Here is a 27,872-nt window from a genome sequence, read left to right on the forward strand (position 1 = left end):
CTAATTGGGACGTTTCATTACATAAGTGCGATACTTTTATCACACCAAAGAAAATTCATATTTATGCCAAGATATTATTTAATATTCAGTCCATTTCTAATTTTCCTCATTGTTCTAAGAAGTTTTTGCAGCTTTTTTTTTTTTTTGGCGGTACGCGGTTCTCTCACCGTTGTGGCCTCTCCCGTTGCGGAGCACAGGCTCCGGACGCGCAGGCTCAGCGGCCATGGCTCACGGGCCCAGCCGCTCCGCGGCATGTGGGATCTTCCCGGACCAGGGCACGAACCCATGTCCCCTGCATCGGCAGGCAGACTCTCAACCACTGCGCCACCAGGGAAGCCCGCAGCTTCTTTTTTTTTAACAGGGAACAAATCAACGTTCTTGCACTACAAGTAAAGGTTATATTCCTCTAATCCCTTTTAATTAGAATCTTGTTTATTTTTCACAACGTTGATGTTCTTTCTAGAGCAAACAGGTCAGTCGGCTTGGAGAATGTCTCACAGTCTGGATTTGTCTATCTCCTCATGAGGCTGTTTTTTTTTTTTTTTTTTTTTTGGCGGAGGACGGGGCATGCCACTCGGCTTGTGGGATCTTATTTCCCCGACCAGGGATTGAACCCGGGCCCTCAGCAGTGAAAGTGCCAAGTCCTAACCACCGGACTGCCAGGGAATTCCCTTGTGAGGCTGTTTTATTCTTTGTCCATCCCTTGTAATTCCCATAAATTAGACCTAGAGGCTTAATTCAATTGTCTTTTTTTTTTTTTTTTTTGACTGTGTTGGGTCTTCGTTGCTGCATGTGGGCTTTCTCTAGTTGCGGCGAGCGGGGGCTACTTATCCTTGCGGTGTGCGGGCTTCTCATTGCAGTGGCTTCTCTTGAGCCTAGAGCACTGGCTCTAGGTGTGCAGGCTTTAGTAGTTGCGGCCCGTGGGCTCAGCAGTTGTGATTCATTGGCTCTAGAGCACAGGCTCAGTAGTTGTGGTGCACAGGATTAGTTGCTCCCCGGCATGCGGGATCTTCCCGGACCAGGGCTCGAAACTGTGTCCCCTGCACTGGCAGGCAGATTCTTAACCACTGTGCCACCAGGGAAGCCCCTCAACTGTCTTATATTTTATTTTGTTTTATTTATTTTTTTCTTCTATTAGTGGAAACTAATGCGAAACTTCCCCGCCGAGGAATCAAACCCATGCTCCTGCGTTGGAAGTGTGGAGTCTTAACCTCTGGACTACCAGGGAAGTCCTTATTTTATTTAAAAATTTTTTTTGGCTGCACTGCAAGGCATGTGGGATCTTAGTTCCCAGACCAGGGGTAGAACACACGCCCCCTGCAGTGGAAGCACGGAGTCTTAATTATTGGACTGCCAGGGAGTCCCATTCGTCTTGCATTTTAAAATATTATTTTCTATCATAAGTCATAGAACCCCATTAAAGAAAACTTGGAAACTAGGGGGAAAAAAGGAGAAAAATCCTCTGTAATCCCCCCAACCCAAATAACCAGTGTTAAGAGTTTTGCCCTTCCTCCCTGCCTTGTTTTTCCATAGCACGCTTTCTACCTACTGTAAACCAGTGAGCAGTGTCTCATCTATTGAGTTTTACTCAGTGCTCCAGTGTGGTGGGCAGCCTTGAACCTGGACCCCAGTGATCTCCGCCTCCCGGCATTCACATTATTTTTTTATTTTTATTTTTATTTATTTATTTATTTTTTGGCTGCATTGGGTCTTCGTTGCTGCACATGGGCTTTCTCTAGTTGCAGCGAGCAGGGGCTACTCTTCGTTGTGGTGCCCGGGCTTCTCATTGCGGTGGCTTCTCCTGTTGCAGAGCATGGGTTCTAGGTGCACAGGCTTCAGTAGTTGTGGTGCATGGGCTTAGTTGCTCTGCGGCATGTGGGATCTTCCCAGACCAGGGATCGAACCTGTGTCTCTGCATTGGCAGGCGGATTGGTTTTTTTTCTTTTTTCTTTCTTTATTGGCTGCATTGGGTCTTTGTAGCTGTGTGTGGGCTTTTCTACTTGCGGCAAGCGAGGGCTACTCTTTGTTGCGGTGTGCGGCCTTCTCACTGTGGTGGCTTCTCTTTGTTGCAGAGCACAGGCTCTAGGCATGCAGGCTGCAGTAGTTGTGGCAAGCGGGCTCAGGAGTTGTGCCTCATGGGCTCTAAAGCGCAGGCTCAGTAGTTGTGGCACACGGGCTTAGTTGCTCCACGGCATGTGGGATCTTCCCAGACCAGGGCTGGAACCCGTGTCCCCTGCCTTGGCAGGCGGATTCTTAACCACTGCGCCTGCCAGGGAAGTCCAGCAGGTGCTATTCTTATCCCCATTCCATAGATAGGAAACTGAAATTCAGGAAGGTTAAAGTTTGGGCGGCACCAGACTCTTCCATTCTTCCTTAAACTCCGTCAATGCTCTGAGGATAATCTCCCGATCTCCTTAATTTAAACCCCTTGGGGTCCGCCATGGTGGGTCCCCAAGCCCCAGCTCTGTGCATCCTCTTCATTCTCTCCCACACTGTGTGCGTGGGGGACTACTAGGGAGGACCACCGGGTTGGCTTGTGGGGACCTTGAATGCCCCCACATTGAGTTGGGACTTTATCACGTAACCGCCGGGGAGCCAGAGATGGTTCTTGAGGAGGGAAACGGACAAGGCCAGCGCTTTCTCCGTGGGGTCGTAGGTCTGTCCCTCCCTCTCCTGTCACTCACTCCTTGGGGAACGCGGTGGAAGGCGCCCAAGCACAGCCTCCCGCTGGAAGCGCCCTCGTTGCCCCTGGCAACAGAGTCCAAGAGAACCACCGAGACGCGGCCCGACAGTGCAGAGCGCTCACTCTGGGCCAGCAAGGCGCGGAGATCCTAGAAAGCGGCGCCTGACCGATTGTCACGTGGGCTGCCCTTGGGAAGGCGGGACTTCCGGCGGCCCAGTATTTTCTTTCCGGTTGTTGGCTCCTGCCGGCCCCTCCCTTACTGGCCCCTGCGCCCCCCTCCCCCCGCGGCCCCCCGCCGCCGGGCCCGCCGCCACCATGAAGAAATTCTTCCAAGAGATCAAGGCCGACGTCAAGTTCAAGAGTGCGGGGCCCGGTCAGAAGCTCACAGAGTCGGTGGGGTGCGTGACAGGCGCTGAGGCTTGAGGCCCGGGGGCGGAGATGAGCGGAGGGGGAGGGGCGGGGAGGCCAGGGAAGATGAGAGGCGGGTAGGGGCGGCAGAGAGTCAAAGCGTGGGGAGAAACCTCGGGGGGCGGGGCAAGAGGGAGGGAGTGGGAGTAGGGGGGAGAGGAGGCCTCCGGAGGCGGGGCAGGAGGGGGCGAGGCTGGAGGGGGCGGGGCTGCAGAAAGTGAGTGGGGTCCCTGGAGAGACCCTAGGGGGTTAGAGCGGGCGGTAAGGGAGAGGCCGGGGATGCGGAAAAGGGGCCCTGAAGAGGCATCGCATAGGGTTTGGGGGAATCTAGGTGACCAGAGATTGGGGACTGAGCCTGGAGAAACAAGTAGAGCTGGGGTCGCAAAAAGTCGTGAGGCTTAGACTCTGTGGCGATAGGGGTCTGGGCCTTGGTTCTGGAGCAGGAGGGAGGACGGGTTGAGGATCTGGAAGGCCAGGGAGCCTGAGGCGTTGTTGGAAGGGTGGTCAGGGACTTGGGAGGTGCGGGTGCACTGGGTGGGAGGTGGGTGCTGCGAGGGGCTGAGGAAGATCTGGGAGGAGAAGGGAGGCAGGTGGGTGGAGCTGGGGAGCTGGGGGAGTCTGCGACTGGAAGGAGGTGGGGGGCCTCGTGGGTGATGGCTGAGTGGCCTGGAGGCCCCGAGGGTGACCTGGGAGGGGAGGGGAGGTGGCCTGCATTTCCAGGCCTCTGTGACTTATCTGGGGAGGACTTGGAGAAGAGAAGGGCCTGGGGCCACACTGGAGACTCCATGGGCAGGCGTGAGGGGCCAGTGCTGTGCAGAGGATAGTGAAGAGCTGGAGCAGGTGAGGATGCCAGACTGAGGGCCGGTGGGCTGAGGAGGAGGCTCCATTGGGGGAGATGGGATGAGAAGAGGGAATTCAGGAGGGGCTGGGGCTGCTACCAGGAGCTACAGAGGGGGCTGGGGGACCCGAGGGGGTTTAGGATGGGGAGTGACTGAAGAAAGAGGTCAGCCTGGGGAGGGGTCTGTGAGGCATAATGGAAGGGATTGTGAAGAGGTCGGGGCTGGGAGGGGGTCGGAGGAGAGGCAGGGAGGCTGGCAGGAAGGGGTGGTGAGGGCATCATGAGGCAGTGGGGGTGGGTGAGGGAGAGTGGGTGCGTGGCAAGGACATCAGGGCCTCTGTCACGAGGATTGGGGGCCCCTGGGGTTCTTGGGAGGGGCAAAGGAGTAGTGGGACAAAGGAGGCCCATGAGGGTCAGATCCATGAGTACGGGAGGGAAGTGCAGGTCTGGGAGCCTGAGGCGGTGACATGGAGAGGAAGGCAGCTTAAGAGGGGCCTAGGGAGAGCCGTGGGCCAGACAAGGGGGTCCATTCATTTGTTCATCAAGTAGTGGGTGGAGGTGGGGGGCTGGTGCAGCTGGACTGTGTGTGACAGGAGGGAGGTCGGGCCTGATGGCTGTGTCAGACTGGAGGCCTGGGAGGACAGGAGAAGGGAGTCACATGGAGATCCAAGCTTTTGTGACGAGCATGGAGCCGGACTGGAGACTCAGGGTGCGTGCGAGGGTGTGTGTCCAGCACTGTTACGGCATGAAAATCCCTGCCCTCTCAGGGCTCACGTTGTAGTGGGGAGAGGTGGACAAGTAGAACGATACATAAACGATGAAAGATCGGCCCTGAAGAAAAATAAACAGGGTCCAGAGAGTGAGCCATGTGGGTGACTGTTAGGTGGTCTGGGAATGCCTCTCTCAGAAGGTGACTTTTGAGCGAGAGCTGGATGAGGTGAGACTCAGCCGTGAGAATCAACCCGTCTCTCTGTCTCTGTCTCTCTCTCTCACACACACACACAGTTGAAGCGGTGCCTGTCCTTCCCAGGCAGAACACTCCAGGCAGAAGGCACAGAAAGTGCAAAGGTCCTGTGATAGGAGGTTGGGTCTGTGTGGAGAACAGCAGGGAGTTTAGATAGTAGTGAACAAAGGAAAGGGGCAGGTTGTGAAGGGCCTGTAGGGTGAGGAGGCTGCAGGATTCTGTCCTGCATGGAATGAGAGGGCTTTGTGCAGAGGAGTGACTGGGTTTTAGAAGGATCCCTCTGGCTGCCCAGAGGAGCCATGAAGCGGGTGAGTGAGGGGTCTTGGAAAAATGGCATTTTTATGGAAAGATGGGGCTAGGGTGGCACTACATGACTTGTCTTTTCTTCAACCTGAAACTCTCAGCTGTTGGGAGGGCTGGAGAGAGGGGCCGGGTTGGGCAGAAAGCTCCCAGAGGCCTGGGGACAAGAAAAGAGGGCTGCCTGGGTGTCTGAGCAGAGCGGGAAGCATGAGGGCCATGAACTCAGAGCCTTAGTTCCTGAGAAGGTTCTAGAGATATAGCGCAGATGATTCCAACTACTGGCATCGGGAGAGGGTCCTGAAGAAAGGAGGAGGGTCAGGCAGGTGAGTTAGACCCTGGTGGGAAGAAGGTCATCTCTGCTGGAACGTCAAGGCCAGGTCGTTCTCGAGCTAGGTTGGGTTAGGAAGCTGCCCATCCCGTGGGATGATCACCCTGCCTACTTCCCAGGGTGGAGGGGAGATTAAACCAGATCTTTGTTTGTTTGGGGTTTTTTTGGCCATGCTGCGCATCATGCCAGATCTTAGTTCCCTGACCAGGGATCAAACCCTAGCCCACGGCAGTGAGAGCACCGAGTCCTAACCACGGGACCGCCAGGGAGGTCCCTAAACCAGATCCTTGTAACACACTCCACGCAGGGCCTGCGTGCGGTCTGGCCCGCTGCCCGAGCTTCCGTGACCCTCTGGGGGCTTGTGAAAGGGTGTCTGGAGCGCTTGCTGGGAGGCACGTTGCCATGCGTAATAGACGCGCTGAGCGACAGCTAGCTCCTGGCGCGCTGTCTGGCACACAGTAGGTGCTCAGTAGATGAAGCCTCCATGTCTCACCCTCGTAGACAGTAAGGGCGGAGCCTCTCGCTCAGGGAAGGGGGCGAAGAGCGTCAGCCCCTGCGGATGGTAGGTGTGCTCTTACCTCGCCTGACAGGTGATGACTCCGAGGCCCAGGCCGGTGCAGGATTTGTCCAAGGTGGCGGGCAGGGCGGGGAGCAGAGTCACTGTCTGCCTCCCGAGGCTCCTCCGTCTGCGTTAGACCCGTGTGGTGGCCGTGGTGGCCCCTGGGGCAGAGGCCCATGTCTGTCTGCTGGGGCAGGAGCAGAAGTGAGAGAGGGACAAAAGCTCTTCTGTCTGCCCCCACGTCACCTCACGGTCCCTCCGCGTCTCCTTAGGGAGAAGGCCCCCAAAGAAAAGCCCAGCAAGCCGGTGCTCCGGCAGCCCCGCCAGGGACCCACCGATGAGGCGCAGATGGCGGCCGCGGCGGCCCTGGCCCGGCTCGAGCAGAAGCAGCCCAGGGCGCGGGGCCCCACGTCACAGGAGTCCATCCGGAGCCAGGGTGAGCCTCGGCCGTCCTTGGGCCACGGGGGTGGGGACGGGGGGCTGTGGAGCGGGCCTCTGCCCCTCTGTCCTCGAGGCTGATCCTTGACTTTTCATGCGTTCCAGGTCCTGTGCTTGGCTCTGGCTGAAAGTAATTTCATAGCCAGCGATTCGGGGTGGGAGGAGGGTTTAAATCACAGCTGTGAGCCAGTCCACAAAGGGGCCATGCTGGTGGAAAGGCCAAGGGGTCTGCTGTGGTCTGGGCGGCACGGACGTCAGGGAGGTTGCGGAGGGGAGGGCTGGGACTCAGAGGAGGAGGAGCACGTGGCCTGGCGCAGCCTGGGGGCATGGGGAGGTGGGCGCGCTGGGAGGACCTCGAGCTGGAAGGACTAGAATGTGACCCACACGAGGGCCCATGCCGGGAATGGTGTGCCTGGCTCACACGCTGACCCGTGCCTGCCTCTTCCCCCCAGTGAGAAAGGAACTTCAAGCTGAAGCGACTGTCAGCAGGAGCCCGGAGGCCCCAGGGACCAACACGGTAAAAGCGTCACGATGGCAGCACGACACCCAAGGGGTGGCCTGGGGCGGGCGGGGGAGCTGGGAGCCCTTAGAGCGCCCTCTTGGGCTCTCTTCTGTGTTTGGTCTGATTGGTGCCCAGCCCTGGGCGGTAAGCATCTGGTGCTGGAGAGGGTGGGGAGATGCAGAAGGGACATCGGGGTGGATCCAGGTCATCTCTGGCCTCAGGATACTGGGGATCCCCGTGGTTGAGGGCGGTGTCATCTGTGACCTGCGTGCTTGGCACCTAATGACACCGGGCCCAGGCCCTGGGGGAGGGACTGCACCTCCGTTAAGTCCCCTCCCTCCCCTGTAACCCCATGAGGGTAGGTGCTGTTACAGATCCCACTTTTCAGAAGAGAAAACAGGTTCAGAGAGGTGAGGCCTGGTGCCCTTGGTCATGCACCTCGAAACCAGCAGGGGCAGGACTGGAACCCCAGTCTGTCTGAGTCCAAAGCCCTTAGCCTTAGCACTGCCCTCTGCTGCCTTCCTCGGATACAGGAGGGCACCACGGAGACTGGTGTAGTCAGGGAGGCCTTCCTGGAGGAGGCAGGCCTCAAAGCAGAACTTGGCAGAAAGGGTGTTCTGAGCAGCACCACCTGTGAGGCCTCACTGAATTTCAGAATGGAAGGGACCCTGGATATTACCTAGGAATTGAGGCCCAGAGCAAGGCTGGGACTCGTCCAGGGCACCGTGACTCCTAACTCTCCCACCAAAGCCCCTTCCTCACCAGGTAGGGGGGCGGGAAGAGCAGGAACGATCAATTCAGCACTTACACCGTGTCCGGAGCTGCTTCACGCTTTCCGTTCCTTACCTTGTTGAATTCTGAGGTGGTCCCTCGAGGACAACTTACAGAGCAGAAGACAGGCTCAGTGGGGCTTGGCCACTGGGCCATGGTGTCCCATGGCTAATAGGCAGAGGGGACAGCATTGGGACCAGGATGTCTGGCTCCCAGGGCCACGCTTTCAGGACTGTGGCACTCGGGCAGCTCGGGGTGGCCTCTGTCCACAGTCTAGGCTCAGACACCCTCACCCATCCTCCCAGGTGCCCAAGCCCAAAGGGGAGGGCTCAACCCACCTGGCAGTGCCCGGAGTGTACTTCACCTGCCCGCTCACAGGGGCCATCCTGAGGAAGGAGCAGCGGGACGCCTGCATCAGAGAGGCCATTCTCTCGGTGAGTGCCGGCCCCGGTGCTGGAGCCGCCCCCCAGGAGCCCAGGTGGCACAGAGCATAAGCTGTGGTTCTGTTCTAACCTCTCTAAAGAGGGAATACTTACCTGAGGGACAGAATTCAAGATACAGAAGGGTAGGCGGGGAAAGCCGCCTCCCACCCACCTGCGGCCATTCTCCCTGAGGCAGCAGCTGTAAGTAGTCTAGGCCTCTTTTCAGAGATGCTCCAAATATGTACAAACTACCGATGCATCTATATCTGCCACACGTGCTGTGTGTTTGTTTTACGTAAAAGGTAATGTACTGTTCACGCCTGACGTGGAAACTGCTAGGTATTATATCAGTACAGAAAGGACTTCCACATTTTTTTCCCCTTAAAACTCTGTATTTGGAAATAATTTCAAACCTAAAGAAAAATCGCAAGGAGAACAAAAAGAACATGTGAACATCCTTTACTCAGGGTGGGAGCGTCCTATTACTGTTCTGACAGATAACTACGAACTTGGTGCCTCCAGACAGCATGCCTCTTGTAATTCTGGAAATTAGAAGTGGGACTTGGGTCTCACGGGGCCACAGTCAAGGTGGCCACAGGGCAGTGTGCCTTCTGGGAGCCCTAGGGGGAGTCAGGCTGTTTGTACTCCATGGCTCCTTCTCCGTCTTCACAGCCAGCGGTGCCGGGCCAGGTCTTTCCCAGCTGCCATCTCTCTGCTTCTCTCTCTCTCTCTCTCTCTTCCCCCTTTTAAGGGCCCTTGTGATTCCACTGGGCTCACCTGGCTAATCCAAGCTAATCTCCCTATTTTAAGGTCCACTGATCAGCAGCCTTAACTCCATCTGTCACCTCCACACCCCCTGACCCATAACTTAACATACTCCCAGGTTCCAGGGATCAGGTCACAAATATGTATGTCATTCTGCCCATCTTACTCACATTTGCCAGTTGCTAACATTTTTACCCCATTGGCTCTGTCACGCCTCTCTCTTTTTTTCTGAGCAGTTCGAAAGCCTGCATTCTCCACAGTGACTGCGTGATGACTCACGGCAAACTGTTTCCTGACTCTTTAACCAACCCCGTGTTGATAAGCACGTAGGAAGTTTCCAGTCTTTTGCTAGTGAGGACGATATTTATGATGAAAACCTTGTCTGTACATCAGTTTGAGCTGTAGGCTCCATTCCAGAAGCAGAGTTGCTGGGACAGAGGACAGCGTGTAGGGCTTTGGATAGTTGTCACCAGATGAACCTCCATGTGGGTTGTCCTGTTTCACACTCACCCAGCAGTATGTGAGAAAATACCCATTTCCCTATCCCCCGTTGTCACTGTGGGTTACCAAACATTTTTTGTCTTTACCCAAACTGATTGGTAAAAATAATATCTCAGCATAGTTTTAGTTTGCATTTCCTTTTTTTGGCTTAGGTTGGCTGTGTTTTCATATGAGAATGCATCCTTTGCCCATTTTTGTGTTGGGTGGTGGGTTTTTTTTTCTTATTGATTTATAGGCACTCTTTACATATTAGGAAAAACTAGCCTTTTGCCTATGATCTGAGTTATGAATATTTTTCTCCAGTTGTTTACTTTTAGAGTTGGCTTATGGTCATATGGCCATGTAGAAATTTTTAATCTCTATGTAATTCAATGTGTCGGTCTTATTTTATGGCTTCTGGGTTTTGTGACCTACTTAGGAAGGCCTTCCCCACTTCAGGATTAAAACAACTCTTCCATGGTTTTTCTAGTGCTTTTCTGTTTTGTCTTTTGTTGTTTGCTTTGTTTAATGTTTAAAGCTTTGATCCCACTAGAATTATACCTGTGTGGAATAGGACGCATGGAGCTAGTGTTATTTCTTTTTTTTTTTCCCGGATAGTTATCCAGTTTTCCCCAATCCTCATTTATTGAAACACCTGTCTTTTGGCCACCGTGAAATCTGCCGTTATCACAAAGTAAATCCCTACATGGATTCGGTTCCTTTCTGGATGTGTCTGTTCCTTTGTCCCCTTGTCCATTCGTGCTCCCTGGTCCTAATTTAAACGAGGCTGCAGGCTGCCTGGAAATATCTGAGAACAGCATTTGGAGCTGCAGCTCTTCCCTGGGTGGGTGGGTGTGCTTGTCCTGAGGAGGCTGGAGTAGGGGGCGGTCAGCCTGGCTCAGCTGTGTCCTGAGGACGCCCCCCCATCTTACTGCTGCTTCTCTGCAGACCCGATTTCTCTGCCCTTCCACGTCTTTTTGTCCTACCCTGGCAACTTACTGGCAGACTGGGCTGGGTCCCAATTTGAAGTTCCCAGGAGAGCTGGCCCAGTTCAGATCAGACAACTAAGTGACACAGCAGTGGCTGCTGAAGGCTCATCCCAGTGTAGCTGAGGGAAGGTAGCTGGGGCAGGGTGGAAGCCCCACAGCTGCCTTCCAGGAGCTGTGGCTGGACTTCTGCGGGGCTGCCCAGGGGTAGATCTGAGTGGGCCAGGTCGTCTGTGCTCTTGATTCATCACCTCTGGTGACCCAGCTGTTCACCCCCACCATTTTTTTTTTTTTTTTGGCCACACCTTGCGGCATGCGGAACTTCCCCAACCAGGGATCGAACCCGTGGCCCCTGCAGTGGAAGCGCAGTCTTAACCACTGGACCACCAGGGAGGCCCCACCCCCACCATTATCCAGGCAGAGCAAATGACTTTGGGGCTGACGCAGGTGCCAGCCCCACTCGCCACGTAACTAGTGACTTTCTGGGGCTGCAGAGAAACAAGACCACACGGTGTGGCCGTGTCCAGTGGCTGCCCAGAGCGTCAGCAGATCTGCTGCCCAGTCTTGCCCCTCGCCTTACTTATCCATTCTCAGCCTCTCCTCACTGGGGTGCTGTTCGCAGGGCCCCCGGGGGTGCCCAGAGGCTGGGCCGGTCGAGGGATCAACTGTGGGCCCTGCGACCTCTCCATCTGCAGCTCCTCCTCTCCCCAGGGAAGCAGGTGGAGCCCCCGAGGCATGGGGACCGGTCAGTGATGTCTCCACTATCTTGCCTCCCCCAGGAGTGACCAGGCAGCCGCAGGTCACAGACCTCTTTTGCGTCCTGTCTCTGCCGCCTCCGTCTATTTCTAGAACGTCCCTCGTAGGGATGGGGGATGAGGAGGGACGGCAGGTCCGCGGTGGCCGGCGGGTCCCGGGCACTCAGCTGCTGCGCCCTTGGTGGCGCTCAGTGCTGGCGTTGGGCGCCAAAGCCAGAGCGGTAGGCAAAGGTCCGTGTCACGCCGACCCGAGGGGTGGTGTAACCCGGGCTGCCATCGCCCCCTTTTCCCTAGACGTGAGGGCGGGGCTGAGGCCCCAGGCTGGCGTCATCAAAAGGGCTTTCCTTCTCCTTTTTCTGCTGTTGAGTTTGTTTCCGTCCCACGCTAGGGCCTGCTGTGAGACAGTTCTTAACTGTTGTCACCAGTGTCACTGCTGTCACCTGAGTGCTGAGACCTGGCTGCTTGGCTGGCATCGCCTCCAGGCCCTGAGGTGGACACTTTCTGACTCAGCTTTCCTCCCTCCTCCCAGCACTTTTCCACCGACCCAGTGGCCGCCTCCATCATGAAGATCCACACGTTCAACAAGGACCGGGACCGGGTGAAGCTGGGCGTGGACACCATCGCCAGGTGAGTGGGTGGCCCCCTCCCACCGGGGTGCCAGCTCCTGGGCCTCCATCGCGATTGGCTGAGGGGCCCCAGAGGGAGCACAGCCCTGGGAGTGAGGCCAGGCCCCACCCTTCACTCCCCCTCGCCCTCGGGGAAGGGGCTTGGCCTCTCTGGGCCTCAGTTTACCAGTCTTTAGAGCGAAGAGGTTTACTGAATTGGGGGTTCCCAACCCTGGCTTCCCTTTGGGATCATCAGAAGAATGTGAAGCAGGCAGGGTCTCCCCCGCCTCCAACTCCTCTTATGGGAGCGGGTCGGGGGCGGGGCCAGAAGTCTGTGTTGCTCAGCAACCCCCAAGCCGGCTCTGGAGACCCATCAGCTCTGGCTCTGCCTGCTCCACCCCCACCATGGTGGCTCCTTGGTGCCCTCAGGGGGGGCAGGACCGAGGAGGAGGCCCAGTGTCGGGGGCACCAGGGGTTGGGCTCTATGGGGTGTACAGGGTGTGACGGCAGCCTTCCCGGGGGTCACTCTGAGCACGAGCCGGTGTGGCTCTGAGCTGCTCTCCCCTGTCCGCCCCAGGTACCTGGACAACATCCACCTGCATCCCGAGGAGGAGAAGTACCGGAAGATCAAGCTTCAGAACAAGGTGTTCCAGGTGAGGGCTTGCCACCAGAGTGACTTAGCCTGGTGTGGCTGGCGTGGCCGGGCCTGTGAGGCCATCCAGGACCCAGGCTGGCAGTGGTGGCCAGAGCCGGCTGCAGAAGGGCCCCTGCAGGGCTTGGGAGTTGAGGTGGGCAGAAGGTGCCAGGCGGGGAGGGAGGGCTTTGTGAGCGCAGGACGAGCACAGTCCGCGTACACTGTCTGCTCTCGCCACCAACCCACGGCGTGACTTGACTTTTCTTTGAATTAGCTGGGAACACGTCGGCACTGGGGAGATTTTTCACGCAAACACAGACTTCTGGTTTCTGTGGAGAAATCGCAGGGTCCTAGCACTCTGGCCCGTGGTACCCGTGCAGCTGGCGGGGCCCCGCTCTCTCCTGAGGGTCCCCACCCACATCCAGCATCCCAGAGCCCGCCTCCCCCGCTTCTGGGGACTCCCAGCCTCCACTGTCCTTTGGCTCTTCAGCCTCCTTCACCCTGGTGCTGACCTTTGCGATCCCAGGCCGTCTGTGAGCTCACCCCTGCAGACAGCTTTGGGGGTTCATCCTGTCCCGGGGCAGCGGCCGCTCTGAGACTGGGGACTCTGGGCCAGAAGGGCGGGGTGGGCAGTGAGGCAGGTGGGGCACGAGGAGGCCCCAAGGGTCCCGCATGACCTCTGGCTCCGCTCTCAGGAGCGCATTAACTGCCTGGAAGGGACCCACGAGTTTTTTGAGGCCATCGGCTTCCAGAAGGTGCTGCTTCCGATCCCCGACCAGGGTAAGAGAAAAAGAGAAGGGCCGTGGCTGAGCCCAGGGGCAGGGGTGGGAGGGGCCCGGTTCGGGGGTCTCCCTGCCCCGGCAGAGTGACACGCCCACGTGTCCCAGAGGGCCCTGAGGAGTTCTACGTGCTGAGCGAGGCCGCCCTGGCGCAGCCCCAGAGCCTGGAGCAGCACAAGGAGCAGCTGCTGCACGCCGAGCCTGTGCGGGCCACACTGGCCCGCCAGCGCCGGGTCTTCCGGCCCTCGCCGCTGGCCTCCCAGTTCGACCTGCCTGCGGACTTCTTCAGCCTCACGGCGGAGGAGCTCAAGCGAGAGCAGCGGCTGCGGTCAGAGGCCGTGGAGCGGCTGAGCGTGCTGCGGACCAAGGCCATGCGCGAGCGGGAGGAGCAGCGGGAGATGCGCAAGTACACGTACACGCTGCTGCGCGTGCGCTTCCCCGACGGCTGCCTCCTCCAGGGTGCGTGCTGGGTGCTGGCGATGCTGCCTCGGGTCTGCTGTGCGCCGGCAGGAGCAGGCTGCTCTGGTCTGAGCTCGTCCTGGGGGAGGAGGCCGAGGGCTCAGGGGGGCTGGGTGGGCTCAGGGGGGCTCCCACGAGCTCCAGCGCCACTCTTGTACCCCCGCCAGGGACCTTCTACGCCCGGGAGCGGGTGGCAGCACTGTACGCGTTTGTCCGGGAGGCCTTGCAGATCGACTGGCTGCCTTTTGAGCTGCTGGCCTTGGGAGGGCAGAAGTTGTCGGAGGACGAGAACCTGGCCTTCAATGAGTGCGGGCTGGTGAGTGACGGGCTCCCCGCACAGCGGATCCGGGTTCTCTGGGTTCTTGTTGAATCGGCACAAACCCCCGAGGAGGGGGATGATCTTTGGTTGGGGGTGGCATTAGGGGAAGGGGTCCTGGGGCCAGGCTCCCTGGGTGTGAGTCCCACCTTTCCACTTCCTTGCCACGTGATCTTGAGTAACTTCTGTGTGTCTACGAAATGGGAACGTGCCCAGTGTGTTAGAGTCCTCTGCGGCGCAGAGCCAAGGTGGCGTTCAAGACGCAAGGAATTACTGGGGAGGGTGCAGGACGGGGCTGGAGGGCTGTCAGACCCTGATTCAGGGAGGCCTGGACAGGAAGTCCTGACTGCTGCCCGATGCTGGGTTGGCTTCAGCCAGGCCAGGGGGCGTCCCCGAGCCCGGGTCATCATCAGAGGAGCCCCTGTTATGAGAATGGACTGAGTGCATGGGTGTGCCGTCAGCGGCGGGGAGCAGCCCCGGCTCCAGCAGGAAGATTGGAACGTGAAGCGGGAGCTCTGTCACGTAAAGGCCAGAGCGAGGCTGAGGCTTCTTACCCCACTGCAGGTGCCCTCGGCCCTCCTGACCTTCTCGTGGGATGCAGCCGTGCTAGCGGACATCAGGGCTGCGGGGACCCAGCCAGACTCATCTGTCCTGAAACCCGAGCTCCTGTCGTCCATCAAGAAGCTCTAATGAAATAAAAGCAGGGTTGGCTTCAGCCCCTGTGGGTCTGCCTCAAGCTCTCTCCCTGCTTCCTCCACATTCCCCTCATCCCCGGTCCCCCCACCACTCCGGGGCCTCCCAGCCTCCTCCGGAACCTCCCCTCCTGCCCACGGGCACCACAGGCATGGGGAGGGGTGCTGGTGGGCCCCTCCCCATGCCTGTGGTGGACGTGTGCCGAGACTGCCACCTGGATGGGGCAGCCACTAAGTAGCCTGCTTAGAGAAGCCCGGGCCCAGTCCCCGTGTGCTGTGGCCCTGGTGGCTGCGGCTAGCCCTGAGGTGACTGGCACAAGAACGAGACACTGGGCCTGCCAGGACACGGTGTGTAAAATTCTAAACCTGAATAAATAGGGTGTTTGACTAGTTTCCCGGTGGTGAGTTGAAGCCGCGGGAGGCGGCACAGGGTGGCAGCTCTGCAGTGCCGCCAGCAGGTGAGGCCCGGCCGTGGCTTCCGGTGAAGTGGGGCCAGGCGGACACCCCGCGGCCACCCGGGCACCCAGGAGCCCCTCACGTCCAAGGCGAGCTCTTCACTTCCTGCACCTTCCCAATTGTTGTCCCCACCGGCCTGATGAGCCAGCCCTGCTGAGCGCTTCCCAGGGCCCCGGAGCCTTGCTGGCCCCGCAGGGCAAGCTCCCCCAGATGTCCACATCCTCCTCCCTGGAACCTGTGAATGCGTTACTTTATGTGACACAGGGACTTGGCCTGTGATTGAGAATGAGATGGGAGGTGGCCCTGGGTTAACCTGGTGAGTTCTAATGCATGGAGGAAAACAGAAGGGATGGGGAGATGTGGAGGAAGGGGCCACGTGCCAAGGATTCGGGTTGGCCTCCAACAGCTGGAAGAGGGACAGAAACAGATTCCCCCCAGAGCTTCCAGTGGGAACCAGCCCTGCTGACACCTGATTCTGAGCCAGTGAGGCCCTTGTCGGACTTCCGCCCCCCAGAACTGCCAGCAGAACAAGTCTGGCGGTTTGTTGCGGCAGCCGTGGGGAAGCCAACGCAGACAGGGGGACCAAGGCCTGGAGGGTGTGGGCACTCGCCCCCGGTCACACCTCTGCCGGGAGACACCTGAGCCCCCGCTCCTGACCACTCATCTGGATTGTCCCCTCCCTCTCACCCGCAGCCTGGCCCCAGGCTGTGGCCCCTACTGGATCCTTGCCTTCACGGAGGCCAGTGGTGGCTGGTTCTCTGGCCACTGTGATTAAAGCATCCAGGCCCCAAATGTGATTAAAACAAAATTCCCTGGTAACCCTGTCAGCCACACGCGCTCTGCCTCCCACCTGGGCCACCAGCAGCTCTGTTCTCACGTGTGGGCAGGACCTGGGCCCATCCTCCTTTGCCGCCTCATCTCCGGAACCCAGCACTGCCTCGGCTTGATAGCCCTGCGCTCACATCCTGCTCTCAACTCCCACTAGGAGTCGACTGCAAATTGTCAGGTGGCAACTAAAACGGTTTAAGGCGACGTGACCGCTGCAGGTAGTCACATCACAGGTGGAGTCACACCTGCGTCCTGTCCCTGTGCCGGCACTCAGCTGCACCCCACCTGCAGCAGCTCGTCCTGGATGGGGCCAGGGTCCTCACCCCACAACCGGGGTGCTTGTCAGCCCCACCCGTGCGGAGCTGGAGAGGAATGGGACCCCTCCAGGAGGATTGGGGTGCTGCCAGGAGAAGCAGGCCCGGCAGGGACCTGGCCACCACATGGCGAGCTCCCCGGGGCTGGGGTCGTGTCGCCCTGTCTCGGGTGCATCCACAGTCAACACTGAACCATTCTTCACAATGAGATGCCAGCCGGCTCTTCTGTCTCGGGAACAGCGGCAGCAAAGACAGCATGATGTGAGGGGCCGGCAGACGGGAGCCCGGTTCCGACGGAGTCTGTGAATTCTGCCAAAATCTCAGCTGCCCCAGGCCCTCAGCGCATGCTCGGACGCCTCTGCGGGGCCTATCACAGCCCCGTCCGAGGGCTGCTCCAGGGCCTCGGAGGCCAGGGCTCAGCAGGTGCCGTGGCTGGCTCCACGCCGCTCAAGCTTCAACACTCCCGAGGGGTGGCCTGACCCAGAGGTCGGTTCTGGAAGCCAGGATTCAGCTCCTGGAGGTTGGGAATACCTCTGCTCGCCTACCCGAGGGGCAGGAGGGATTAACCGGCGTAAGCCACCTGCCGAGAAGCCCTCACCTTGAACTAGGTCAGTGGGGAGGTTGAGGATCTCACAACAAAGAGGTGGGACGGCACTTTTGCAAAGCGTAAAGCTTTATACACATGCCACAGGTCTACGCGTGGCGGGGAGGGGGCAGCGGGGCAGGGAGCGGACACCCGACGGCACAGGGCGCCGGGCTCGGGCCCAGGGCAATGGACGCACCGCTCACAGAAGTGACGTGTTTGAAAAGACGACAGACACGCTAGGTCAGGCTAGACAACGGTTTATACACATTCATGTCAGGTCCGGGTGCCACGCCGCACCCGAGGGGCTTCAATTCATTTACAAACATCTCATCACAGTGCCTGCCAGGGGTCCGGAGAGCACGACCAGGCTTTCCCCGTGCAGGTCATCACATCACAATAATGCTTTATCAAGGGAACAGAATAATATGCAGCTTTGGGGGGGAAATTTTTACAAATATCAAAAAGAACTAATCAAGCATCCTATATAAAACTTTCCAAACTTCCAGGGAGGTCTGCAAAGCAGGACAAAGTGCTCTTTACACAGGAATCGGGACTTTCAAGTATCTGAGAGGCATTGAAAATACCCTAACCATTCTACGTACGCACACGGGCCACTCCGGGTGCTCAGGAGGGGCCGAGCGAGCTGGAGGCCACGAGGCTCTCACTGGTGTCCATTCCCACAGACCCCCCAGCTCCAGGAGTGGTTCCACAGGGGGCCTGGATGTCTGCAAAGCAAGAGAGGGAGGGGCTTCAGCCGCCGTGTCCGCCGTGGGGCCGGGCAGGCTGCCCGCTCGCTAGAGCTTCGGCTGCGTCCACCTCGAGCCCGTGTGCTTCCGTGGCACTTTCCAGCGGCCTTACCCTTGATCCTCCAGGGCGGGGGAAGCCCGTGGCAAAGATGAGGAAAGTGGGCAGCAAGGCCCAGTGGCTTGCTGGAGCTCATGCTGCCGAGGATGGCCGGCCTGGGGCTCACTGCCCCTGGGAAGCTTGGTTCAGAGGCTGCCCCTCACCAGTGCCGGCGCCCCACCCCGGACCCTCCCTCCCTGACACGGCTCATCACCACCAATCTTCAGGTCTCTGGTTTCCTAAATGCAGCTTTCAGACCAGGGCAGGCAGCCCAGGGCCTGGGCTGGAGCCTACTGCCCGCACCACCATCAGACCGGCCCGCCCAGTGCCTTCCGGGGCCTCCTCACTCAGTCCCCGTTAGTCACAAGAGGCGAGGGGAAAAGTGACCATAACCGTTCTTCCCTTTCCTGCCAGCCTGAAGGAAAAGAGGAGGTTTGGGACCCTTCTCACCCCCAACATCCGAGATGTCCATGATCCCACAGTCGCCTTCCTCCTCCTCCTCCTCCTCTGTGTCCGCCTGGAAGCCGTCCAGGTCCCCAGCTCCGACCTGAACAGACAAGGTGCACGGCCGTCAGCAGCAGCAGACAGGGACGGTGTGACCCCTCCTGCCACCCGCTTCCCTACTCCTGACCTCTTCTACCCATCTTGGCAACAAAATTTGAGGAGTCTGTTTGATGGGTTATGATCCAAGGAAACTTTGGGGGAGTTCTCTCTCAAATGAACTAATTATGTTCAGATTTCTGAAAACTACCCCCGTTATTATTTAGCTGATTACAAAAATAATTTGTTTATTGTTTTTGAATTAGAACTATGCGTTTCCGGTTTGGTTTGAAAGAGAGATGGATAAAGCACACACTTTCTCTGAATTATTATTTGGACTAAGTGGCTGAGAAGTTAGTTGGGTCACTCTTTTCTTCTCTGCCCAACAGCTTCATCCCCTCTGCCTGATGCTTGGTAACTCTCTCCCTCTGATTGAGGCTCCGACCAGTTCTGCCCATCAGGACACCATCTGCACCCTGTGGACGGGTTGGGAGGGGTGGGAAGGCTCTACGGAGGGTAGGATTTCCAGTGAGATTCCCAGGCGGTTTTCACTGGCTTCCACCAGAGGGGAGAGAGAGACAGACTGTGGAAAGTAACAGGACCGATTTTATACATCACCCATCCACACGCGGCTCGCACTCTGTACATGAACAAAGAGCCAGCAGAGGCGGTGGAGTTGGGGTTACTTCCGCAGGGAGGCTATTTCTCAAAACACCCCCTGGAGTTCCTCTGCTACAGAAGTCTCTGTTTGCCTGGAAAAGGGACGACAGCACACCGGGGCTGTCCGCCTTGCCCACGGTTCCCCAGCCTGGCCAGCAGACGGGGCTCAAGCTCGCAGCCCCCTCAGTGCTAGTGTAGCTCCACGCTGGGCTCCTCGGGCTGGGAGCCACCAAGGCAGGAATGGCCCCAGGCAGGCAGAGGCACCACTGGGGACGCTGTGGGCAGTTTCCAGCTACCTGTTTCAAGAGAGCTGACTGGCCAAGATGAAGAGACAGCGCAGCTCTCCCCCGCGCTGCCCTGGAGGTACTACTGGTTTGGGTCGGGTGAGCGGTGGGACAGATGTGTCTCTTTAGAGCTCTCCCCAGCCCCTGGGCCCTCCAGACTGGAAGCCAAGTAAGTGCAGACGAATGAGGAATTCTCGGAGGAGCCACCGCCCACAGCCCCGCAGGCACGTGACAGGTTTCAAGCCTCTGAAGTGAGGGTTCAGGACGGCGCCCCGAGTCCTGCTGCGTTGAGGGCCATGGGACAGCTCGCCACGCTGCTGTCACTACTGCAGGGGAGGGTGCAGCGCCGGAAAGTGAGCCTCCGGAGTAGGAAGACACTGAACCACAAAGCATGGAGACTGGAAAGGGCAAATGCAGCCCCTGCCCATGTAAAAATAAGACCAAGGCCGAAGGGTTGAGCTGCCGTGGGGCCACACACACACTTGGTGGCAGAACTGGCACCTGACCTCAGCCTGTTCGATTCACTAGATGATGGTACCTTGTAAACCCATAAGGTAGCATGGCTACTTTGAACTCTAAATGAAAAGATTTTAGAATTCCCACAAATTGAAAAAGCCCAACCCAAGCTAAACTAATCATATGCATTCATAGTTTAGCAACAATTACCCCCAAGCGTGTGGAAGGATCAGTTAGTGGCTCTACCAAAACGCAAGGGGAAGCATTCCGCATGCTCCCAGGCCTCCTCCAATCCCGACCTCAGAAACTTCCACCCATGGCTCCCACTTGATGCTAGCGCCGTGCAGCACAGGCCCTGCTCAATGCACACCCAGAGCTATCCTCCCACCCGCCCTTCCAAATCAACCAGCATTTTGTCGGTCAAGGTCTCATTGAACCAGCCTCTCTTGCAGCTGGGGTGGCTATGCCAGAGCATTCCGGCCAGAAAGATAAGGTGGAAGTCTGCCTCCCCTCCAGCCAAATGGGAATCCTCCCCAGGGTGGGCTTGGCCATCCTCGTCTTGCTGGCTGGAGGTGCAGCAGCCGTTCTGCCACCACGAAGACAAGGCCACAAACTAAAGCAGGAGGGAATGCGACAGGAGGTGCCTGGCCCCGGACGACAATGTTCACAAGCTCTGGACTTCTTGTTGCTGGAGACAAACTCCCATGAGTTTAAGGTGACGCAGGGGGCTTTATACCTGAGGCCTGCACAGTCCCAGGGGACCAAGTGCTGTCACAAGCAGGGTGTCCCACCTCGAGCACTCAGAGGAGCAGCGGGGATGACTCCCCACCACCCTAAAGAGCCGGTGCTCTGAGCTTCCCTTCCCAAGAGGCACCCATTGTGCTGGCCCACGCCATGGTCCTGGGGCCTTCCCACGGGATTCCCTGAGAAGGGGCTTTTAAACTACAGACCTTAGCACCTACCCCACACCCACTGAATCAGAACCGCTGGGGCCAGCAAACCCAGAACCACCGGCTGTGTAGCCTTCCGTGAGTCCCCGCCACACCGCAGAGCCTCTTCAAGGCCTGTGAACGGGGAGAAGCCACACTGACTGCCGTTCACATGTGTCTCGTTGGATGAAAGGCGTCACTGACTCTCATGAATCAACCCCTCTCACCTGGGGAGGGGCACCCGGTTTATGTGGGAGCATTTTCTCCTTCCTGGTAGCTCAGTAAACAACGAAGCACCAATGGAATATAAGAATCCACGTCAAGTGCCTGGCGTGAGGAAAGTAATAAGGGCTAAACAGTCGTTTTCCACGTAGAGAAACACAGGCAATGAACACGCGTGGGGACGGCCACACCAGGAGAGGAAGAGCAGAGAGGGGCTCAGGAAGACAGCTGTGTCTCTCGCGAGAATCTACGGGAGGGCTGATGGGGGCAGGAGCCCACGAACACTGGTTGGATGAGGACACTAAGGAGGTCTTCCAGACCCAGCCCCTTTCAAACGGGCTCTCTGGCCAGTTTCAACCAGAGCAGCCACACTCGCGGTCCTGCTAAGATTGTCTGGCTAATGACATTGACCGTGAAAAGGCTCTGTGGCTTGAGCACAGCTTAAGCACGTAACGGATTGTTTTGGGTCGAGGCCCAGGGAGGGAAGTGTTTGTGGGGCTGGGGCCCCCAACTCCTCACCAGGTGGGCTCCCCCAGTACCAAGCCGTGTCCACAGGCCTCACAGGGACAGGGTCTAGGGAGTGGCAGGAACAGCCGGCATGACCACTCTGGACGGTTCTGACGGTCCCTCTTGCTGTGACAGTTTAGCAAGCAGGTTTACGTCGCACCCGAGACCTCATCGGTCTGCGGGCCGCAGGGAGAAGGCTAAACGTCACTCGAGGAGCCATCCCCCCCCCCCGACCCCGCCCCTGGCCTCCTCACCCCGATGGCCACACAATAACTAACAGCAGAGGAGCAGACCTCATCGGTCTGCGGGCCGCAGGGAAAGGGCAAAACGTCACTCGGGGACCCACCCCCCCCCCGACCCCGCCCCTGGCCTCCTCACCCCGATGGCCACACAATAACTAACAGCAGAGGAGCAGGGGGCGGGGGGGCAGAGGTGGGGCGCACGTCGGCTCCCCTCTGTCTCCGTCACCACCCAGCCTTCAGCAGCAACTCCTGGAGTGGCAGCGCCCCCGAGGAGAGCCCGGGATGTGAGCGGAAGACCCAGCTCCTCCTCATAAAATCAAGTCTCCCCACATCTCTAGGTCTGTGAGACGCCTGCCTCAAGTGAGGACCCGGTGGGCTTCCCTGGTGGCACAGTGCTTAAGAATCCGCCTGCCAATGCAGGGGACACGGGTTCGAGCCCTGGTCCGGGAAGATCCCACATGCCGCGGAGCAACTAAGCCCGTGCGCCACAACTACTGAGCCTGCACTCTAGAGCCCGCAAACCACAACTACTGAGCCTGCGCGCCACAACTACCGCAGCCTGCATGCCTGTGCTCCGCAACAAGAGAAGCCACAATGAGAAGCCCTCGCGCCGCAACGAAGAGCAGCCCCCGCTCACCGCGACTAGAGAAAGCCCATGTGCAGCAATAAAGACCCAAAACACAGCCAAAAATAAATAAGATTTTTTTAAAATTAGAGGCTTCCCTGGTGGCGCAGTGGTTAGGAATCCACCTGCCAATGCAGGGGACACGGGTTTGAGCCCTGGTCCGGGAAGATCCCACATGCCGCAGAGCAACTAAGCCCGTGAGCCACAACCACTGAGCCTGTGCTCTAGAGCCCGCAAGCCACAACTACCGAGCCCGCGAGCCACAACTACTGAGGCTGCGTGCCTAGAGCCCGTGCTTTGCAACAAGAGGAGCCACCACACTGAGAAGCCTGCGCACCGCAACGAAGAGTAGCCCCCGCTCGCGGCAACTAGAGAAAGCCCACGCAGCAACGAAGACCCAACGCAGCCAAAAGTAAATAAAAGGAATAAAATCTATCTTTAGAAAAGAAAAAAGTGAGGACCCAGTGCTCACACCACAAGGTTTCCAGTAAGAGTAGCTACAAGATGAGACTCATTCATGCCCACATTCCACTAAGAGAAAGAACAATCAAACGTGCACCCAGGCCGAGGCTCGGGCCCCAGCCTCTGGGTGTCCAGGCAGCACTGGAGACTTCACTCTGGGGACCAGCGTCTCTCAGGAAGCCCGCCCACCACCAGGCAAGGGCAGGTCCCTTGCGACACGTGTCCCCACGGGGCCATGCGCTTCCTCCTCCACGTGCTGTCAGGCTGCAATCACGTGGCTGGCTGTCCGCTCCACCGACCCCCATCTGTGTCTCCCATTAGCTGGTGTTTTGCTCACCACTGTCTACAAGGCCTAGCAGGGTACCTAGTGCAGAGCAAGTGCTTAGTAACTGTGTTCTATGAGTGCAAAAACTAAATAAACGCCACGACGTGGAACGTTATTCAGCACTAAAAAGAAATGAGCTCTCAAGCCATGAAAACACAGGGAAGAAGTTTAAAGGCACACAACTAAGTGAAAGAAGCCCATGGAAACACTAAACGGATGAGTGGCTGCCAGGGGTTGGAGGGAGGGAGGGAGGGATGAATAGGCGGATCACAGGGGTTTTTAGGGCAGTGACGCTATTCTGTATGACACTGTAATGCTGGATACACGTCCTCATACGTCTGTCCAAACCCACAGGACGCACAGCACCAAGAGTGAACGCTAGTAAACCACAAAGTCTGGGTGACAGTGATGTGTCCACGTAGGTTCATCAGTTGCAACTGCCACACAGCTCTGGCTGGGGACGCTGATGCTGGGGGTGGCTGTGCGTGGCGGGGGCAGGGGGCACACGGGAAATCTCTGTACCTTCCCCTCAATTTTGGTCAGTTTTGTTACCTCAATTTTGCTGTAAATCGAAAACTGCTCTAAAAAGTAAGTTTGTTAAAGGTAACAAAGCCGCTGCGGGGGTCTCACCTGCCCGTCATGCCGGCGCTTCTTCATGAACTGGGTGATGCACATGCTGCCCGCCGACTTCCTCTTGAGCGAGACAGGCGTCCCCTGGCTGGGCCCTGGGGTGGGGACGCTGCCACTGTCCTCCCTGGTGGCCGAGGGCACTGTGGTGACGTAACTCCACTGGCAGGGCACGGGCAGGTGCTCCTGGGCAAAGCTCTTTAGCACCTGTGGGTGGACGTACCAGCACATCCTGTAGTCGGGTCTCTTCTCATACACCGAGTTCTCAGAAATAATCCGCTTGAGCCTGGCCTTGGAGGGGACGGCGGTGTCCTCGCCGGCGGTGGGGGTCTGTGGGCGGGAAGGGCCAGGGCTCGGGGGGCTGGCGGCGCTGAGCTCAGGGCTGCCGGCGTCCTTGCTGAGCAGTCCTCGGCGGCAGCACTCCTGGAACTCCCGGATGATCACTTTGCTGCCATTCACATTCCCGTGCAGCAGCGGGAGCAGCTGGGCCAAGACTGGCAGGGAGAGGGGGACACGGTGGATGAGACTCGGGGCGGGATGGAATAAACGTGGCACCCGGGTTCCCCAATCTGTCACCGAGGCCGAGAAACACGGTCAGCTTCGGGTAGCCTTTTTCTCCCTTCTGGTTTTACTGAGATATGATCAACACACAGCACCGTGTAAGTTTAAGGTGAGCAGCAAAATGCTTACTGACATCACGAAATGACCAACCACGATAGGTTTAGTGCGGGTGGCTTTTTATGGGTGGACTTAAGACACATGAACTTGCTCCAGAAGAGATTCTGAGAGGCCCAAGCCCCAGGAGGCAAGACTCGTTGGGATAAACTGTCATGTCTCACTTCATGCGCCTGTTTCCTTAGTAACAGTCCTCACGTTCTCCTTCTGAGTGGCGGGCCCTCCCCGGCTTTGAAGAGCTAGGGATGTGTGTGCTGGTTGGGCAAACGGGCCGACTGAAGTGGCTGCCCCGTACTGCTCCTGTGAGTGTCACAGAAAGGACACACGTGCTCAACAAGCGCTGGCTTTGTCTATTTTTTTGAAGAACTTCTGAATTACCACGCCACGTGCCTAGGAAGTCTCCTGCCTGCCCCGGGCCTGGAACTCCCTGGGCCTGGAGGAGGTGGGAGCCCGAGCCCTCCGTCCCCACCTGTCCCCAGCACTCACTCTGCTGGTCCCTCTTCTCTCTCTTGGAGGCCTTGGGCGTCTGCTCCTCCTCGGGGGGCGCGGTCTCCAGCAGGCAGGCCGAGAACTGCTGCAGCACCTTCAGGTCAGCTCCACTGTCCCCGTCGGCCGCCCAGACACAGCCGATCTTCACGGGCTGGAGGATGCGGAACCTCTTCCCCTTGGCCAGAAACTCGTCCCACTCCTTGGCCTTCAGTTTCTGGCGAACCTTGTGGTTCTCCGGGTCGGCACACTCCTTGCAGGTTAGAGAGCGGACGCTTGCTCAGGGTCCCCCTCCCCGGCACCCGTGATCCCAGCCTCTGGGGCAGTGGAGAGCACGTGCAGGGGCGGGGCGGCGAGGAACGGCGCCCACCCAGCTTCCAACCCCCGACGGGTGATGAAACGGGCAGAGAGCATTTTCGGATTGAACGATAACTGGCACTTTCCCCCATTTGGTGCCTTAGGTGCATCTGCCCCCTCTGGGCATCCCTGGATAGTCACAGGTATTTTTTATTACCTCGCCAGTAAGCCTCTTAACGCCACTGTGGATTTTCTGGTTAACATGTGATCCTGAAGCTGAAATCACCATGCCCGGCCCTCTCCCACCCCAGACTGGTGCCACCGTCTAAGGCAGATATACACTGTGGGCCCAACGAGACCTGTCTGCCTCGTTGGCTGGAAACGTACAAAGAACACAGGCCCCGCAAGTCTGGCTCTGAGACAAGTCGCTCCCGCAGTGGCATCAGCCCTGTCAGCTTCCCCACTACCCAAACACCACGACCCGGCAGGCCTTCGGAGCCCTAGAAATGGCTCCCTCAACAGTCCCACCATCTGGCAGAACTGAGAAAGCTGTGGCGGGGGGGGCACGGGGGGCGCGGGAGTGCTGAGCCTCTGAGGCTGTGGGGAGCGAGGTCCACGCAGAATCGGCCGTGGGGGTGGGCTGAGACCTATGTCACCACCCCCAGGTCGGCGGCCACCAAGCTCCGGACCCGTCCCCATCCCCGTTCACCCCTCACCTCAGTTACTCCTTCATCCTCAGACAGGTACCCATGGGGCACGAAGAAACCATCGTCCTCATCCTCATCCTCTCCCACCTCATCATCGTCATCCTCAAGAAGAGAAAAAAGTACGTTCATGATGTGTGGAAACAACACACGCTTCACGTAAAATTTTAACCTGTGAACGTCTAAGAAAGAAAAAGCCTCCTACTGCTTCCAGTCTCATTCCTATGCACATCCTGAGGATCAGCCAAAACCCCATTACCCAGCCCCATCGTGCTCCAGCAGGGGTGGGGGTCGGGCAGGACACAGATAAGCAAGGCCCAGACGTAAAGCAGTGGGAGCGGTGGGCCCCTCGGTGAGGCAGCGAGCAGGCGGGCCCATCCAGAAGCGGGTGGACGCCGCCCCGTCCACCACCAGGCAGGTCACTGCCACCCAATAAGGTTTTCCCAGAATGGCCGTAAACCCGGACGCTGTGTGTGAGGGAGCCTGGCCCGGGGCCCCCGCGGCTCTCGGGTCGGAAGCTGTAAGCACCCCCGCCGCGCTCACCCCTTCACTGTGGGAGAGGGACTCCCCTGGCTCCTCCTCCTCCCACTCCTCGTCGCTGTCCACCTCGTAGTCAAGGAGGTTCTGAGGGGGCAAACACGCGGTGGTCACTGTCGTCTTCAGGGCGGAAGGGAAAGGCAGAGCACGAAGGCTAGAACACTCAGGGAGCTCCCGGAGCCCAGTGAGAAGGGCACACTGGGAAGGAAGCGCAGAGGGTCGGGAGCAGCTGCCCGCACGCTCACCCGGTCCTGGGCCCAGGGGTCCCTCGGGTGGATGACCGTCGTCTTCCTGTTCCACGTCCCCCAGTAGGCCGGCCGGTGGTTCTCGGAAAACTGCAGCAGCTTCATCCTGCCAAACCTCTTCCTTTCGGGGACGCCGTCCACTTTGCTGCTCTCCACTATCACCATGTCACTGAGGGGAGACACCCCCACTCAGAGGCCATTCTGTGGCGCGCCCGCCCACCACCAGCGGCCTTCCCCCCAGGGCGGCGGGCCGTGACGGGCGGCCCCAAAGCGGCAGCCCCACCTGCCCCGAGGCAGGCTAGCGTTTACTCCAGGGGCGTGACGCGAGGAGAGGGAGAAGCCCGACTGTCCAGCAGCTGCCCCACAGTTCGCACCAAGGCGGCGTGTGACGGGTAAGCTGGCAAGAGCGGGGGAATGTCCCTGCCCTGCCAGGAGGCCGGCACACACAGCCCGCCCTCCAAAGCGGGGCTTTCTGCGAAGCCGCCGCGCCCGGGAGACTCCGGAGGCTCAGGGGAAGCGGAAGAGAGAGGTCTGGGGAAGCAGCCGAGTCTGGGGCCTGAGGCCCGGGAGGGAGAGGACTGGCCAAGGCCACGGGACACAAAACGCAGGGGTCTGCCCGGGCCGCCCAGGGCTCTCTGACATCACCAACGGGCAAACGGCAGTCTCCGCCAGCACTAACCTGTTAAAAAGCTCTGTGTTCTGGTTACAAACCACGGTGGGTCCGGACCTGAGGGGCCGGCGGCTTTTCAGATCTTTCAGGAAGGAGAATTCACCGCTCTGCTGCCGGAGGAGCTGGTCTAACTGGTCACAGAGGTCTTGGTCGAAGGCGGTCCGACAGCGAGGAGCAAGGACCATGTGCTCTTTGATTTCAAAAGGGGCAAACTTCCCACAGGAACCGGCCAGGGTCTGAAATGGAGAAGGGGCATGATGGCACCCCTACTGTGACAGACCCGCACACAGCAGCGGTAAGGAGGAGCCGCTGGACGCGAGGCCCAGTGCTTTCGAGTTGTCCAGGATGGGAGGTCAGAGGAGATGAGTACACAGGCCACACGCTGCTTGATGGCATTTACGTGGGTTTCTGGAAAAGGCGAAGGTACAGGGCCAGAGACTGTGTCGGCAGCCGCCAGGGCTGAGGTGGAAGGAGGGAGCCGTCTGCAGGGACGGAAATGCTCTACATCTTGATGACGGAGGTGGCTGCAGGGCCCTGTACATTGTCAGAACTCGCTGATCAGCACTCCTGAAAAGGACGGATCTCACTGGATTTTTTTTTCTTTTAAGATAATTAGACCTCGGGCTTCCCTGGTGGCGCAGTGGTTGCGCGTCCGCCTGCCGATGCAG

At 58.5% G+C, this 27,872-nt stretch overlaps 2 protein-coding genes across 3 annotated transcripts in view; one reads left to right on the forward strand and one right to left on the reverse strand.

The window, feature by feature from the left end:
* The first annotated feature begins 2,883 nt into the window (after positions 1-2,883).
* UBXN6 (UBX domain protein 6) lies at positions 2,884-14,716 on the forward strand. Of its 2 annotated transcripts, none has more exons than XR_003678638.2 (10): positions 2,884-3,081; positions 6,353-6,516; positions 6,971-7,035; positions 8,097-8,225; positions 11,729-11,826; positions 12,382-12,457; positions 13,134-13,218; positions 13,373-13,676; positions 13,844-13,992; positions 14,557-14,716. XR_003678638.2 is itself a non-coding variant. In XM_007109307.4 (10 exons), the coding sequence occupies exons 1-10, from the start codon at positions 2,999-3,001 to the stop codon at positions 14,680-14,682; spliced, it is 1,326 nt and encodes a 441-aa protein (XP_007109369.1). In that variant the 5' UTR covers positions 2,885-2,998; the 3' UTR covers positions 14,683-14,716. The 2 variants fall into 2 exon arrangements, 1 of the variants encoding a protein (XP_007109369.1); XM_007109307.4 differs by having other exon boundaries at positions 2,885-3,081; positions 13,326-13,676.
* A 2,393-nt stretch (positions 14,717-17,109) lies between these two features.
* LOC102973187 (chromatin assembly factor 1 subunit A) overlaps positions 17,110-27,872 on the reverse strand; it is a 12,833-nt gene continuing 2,070 nt past the window's right edge. Inside the window, exons 2-9 of the mRNA XM_028486009.2 lie at positions 27,214-27,440; positions 26,535-26,703; positions 26,296-26,376; positions 25,765-25,857; positions 24,752-25,004; positions 23,594-24,084; positions 18,162-18,258; positions 17,110-17,593 (exon numbers count right to left, since the gene is read on the reverse strand). Of these exons, the coding sequence (XP_028341810.1) occupies positions 17,493-17,593; positions 18,162-18,258; positions 23,594-24,084; positions 24,752-25,004; positions 25,765-25,857; positions 26,296-26,376; positions 26,535-26,703; positions 27,214-27,440 (1,512 nt within the window). The 3' untranslated portion in view covers positions 17,110-17,492. The remainder of the gene's footprint in view (positions 17,594-18,161; positions 18,259-23,593; positions 24,085-24,751; positions 25,005-25,764; positions 25,858-26,295; positions 26,377-26,534; positions 26,704-27,213; positions 27,441-27,872) is intronic.

This window comes from Physeter macrocephalus, unplaced genomic scaffold (assembly GCF_002837175.3).
Source record: "Physeter macrocephalus isolate SW-GA unplaced genomic scaffold, ASM283717v5 random_663, whole genome shotgun sequence".
Classification (NCBI taxonomy): Eukaryota; Metazoa; Chordata; class Mammalia; order Artiodactyla; family Physeteridae; genus Physeter; species Physeter macrocephalus.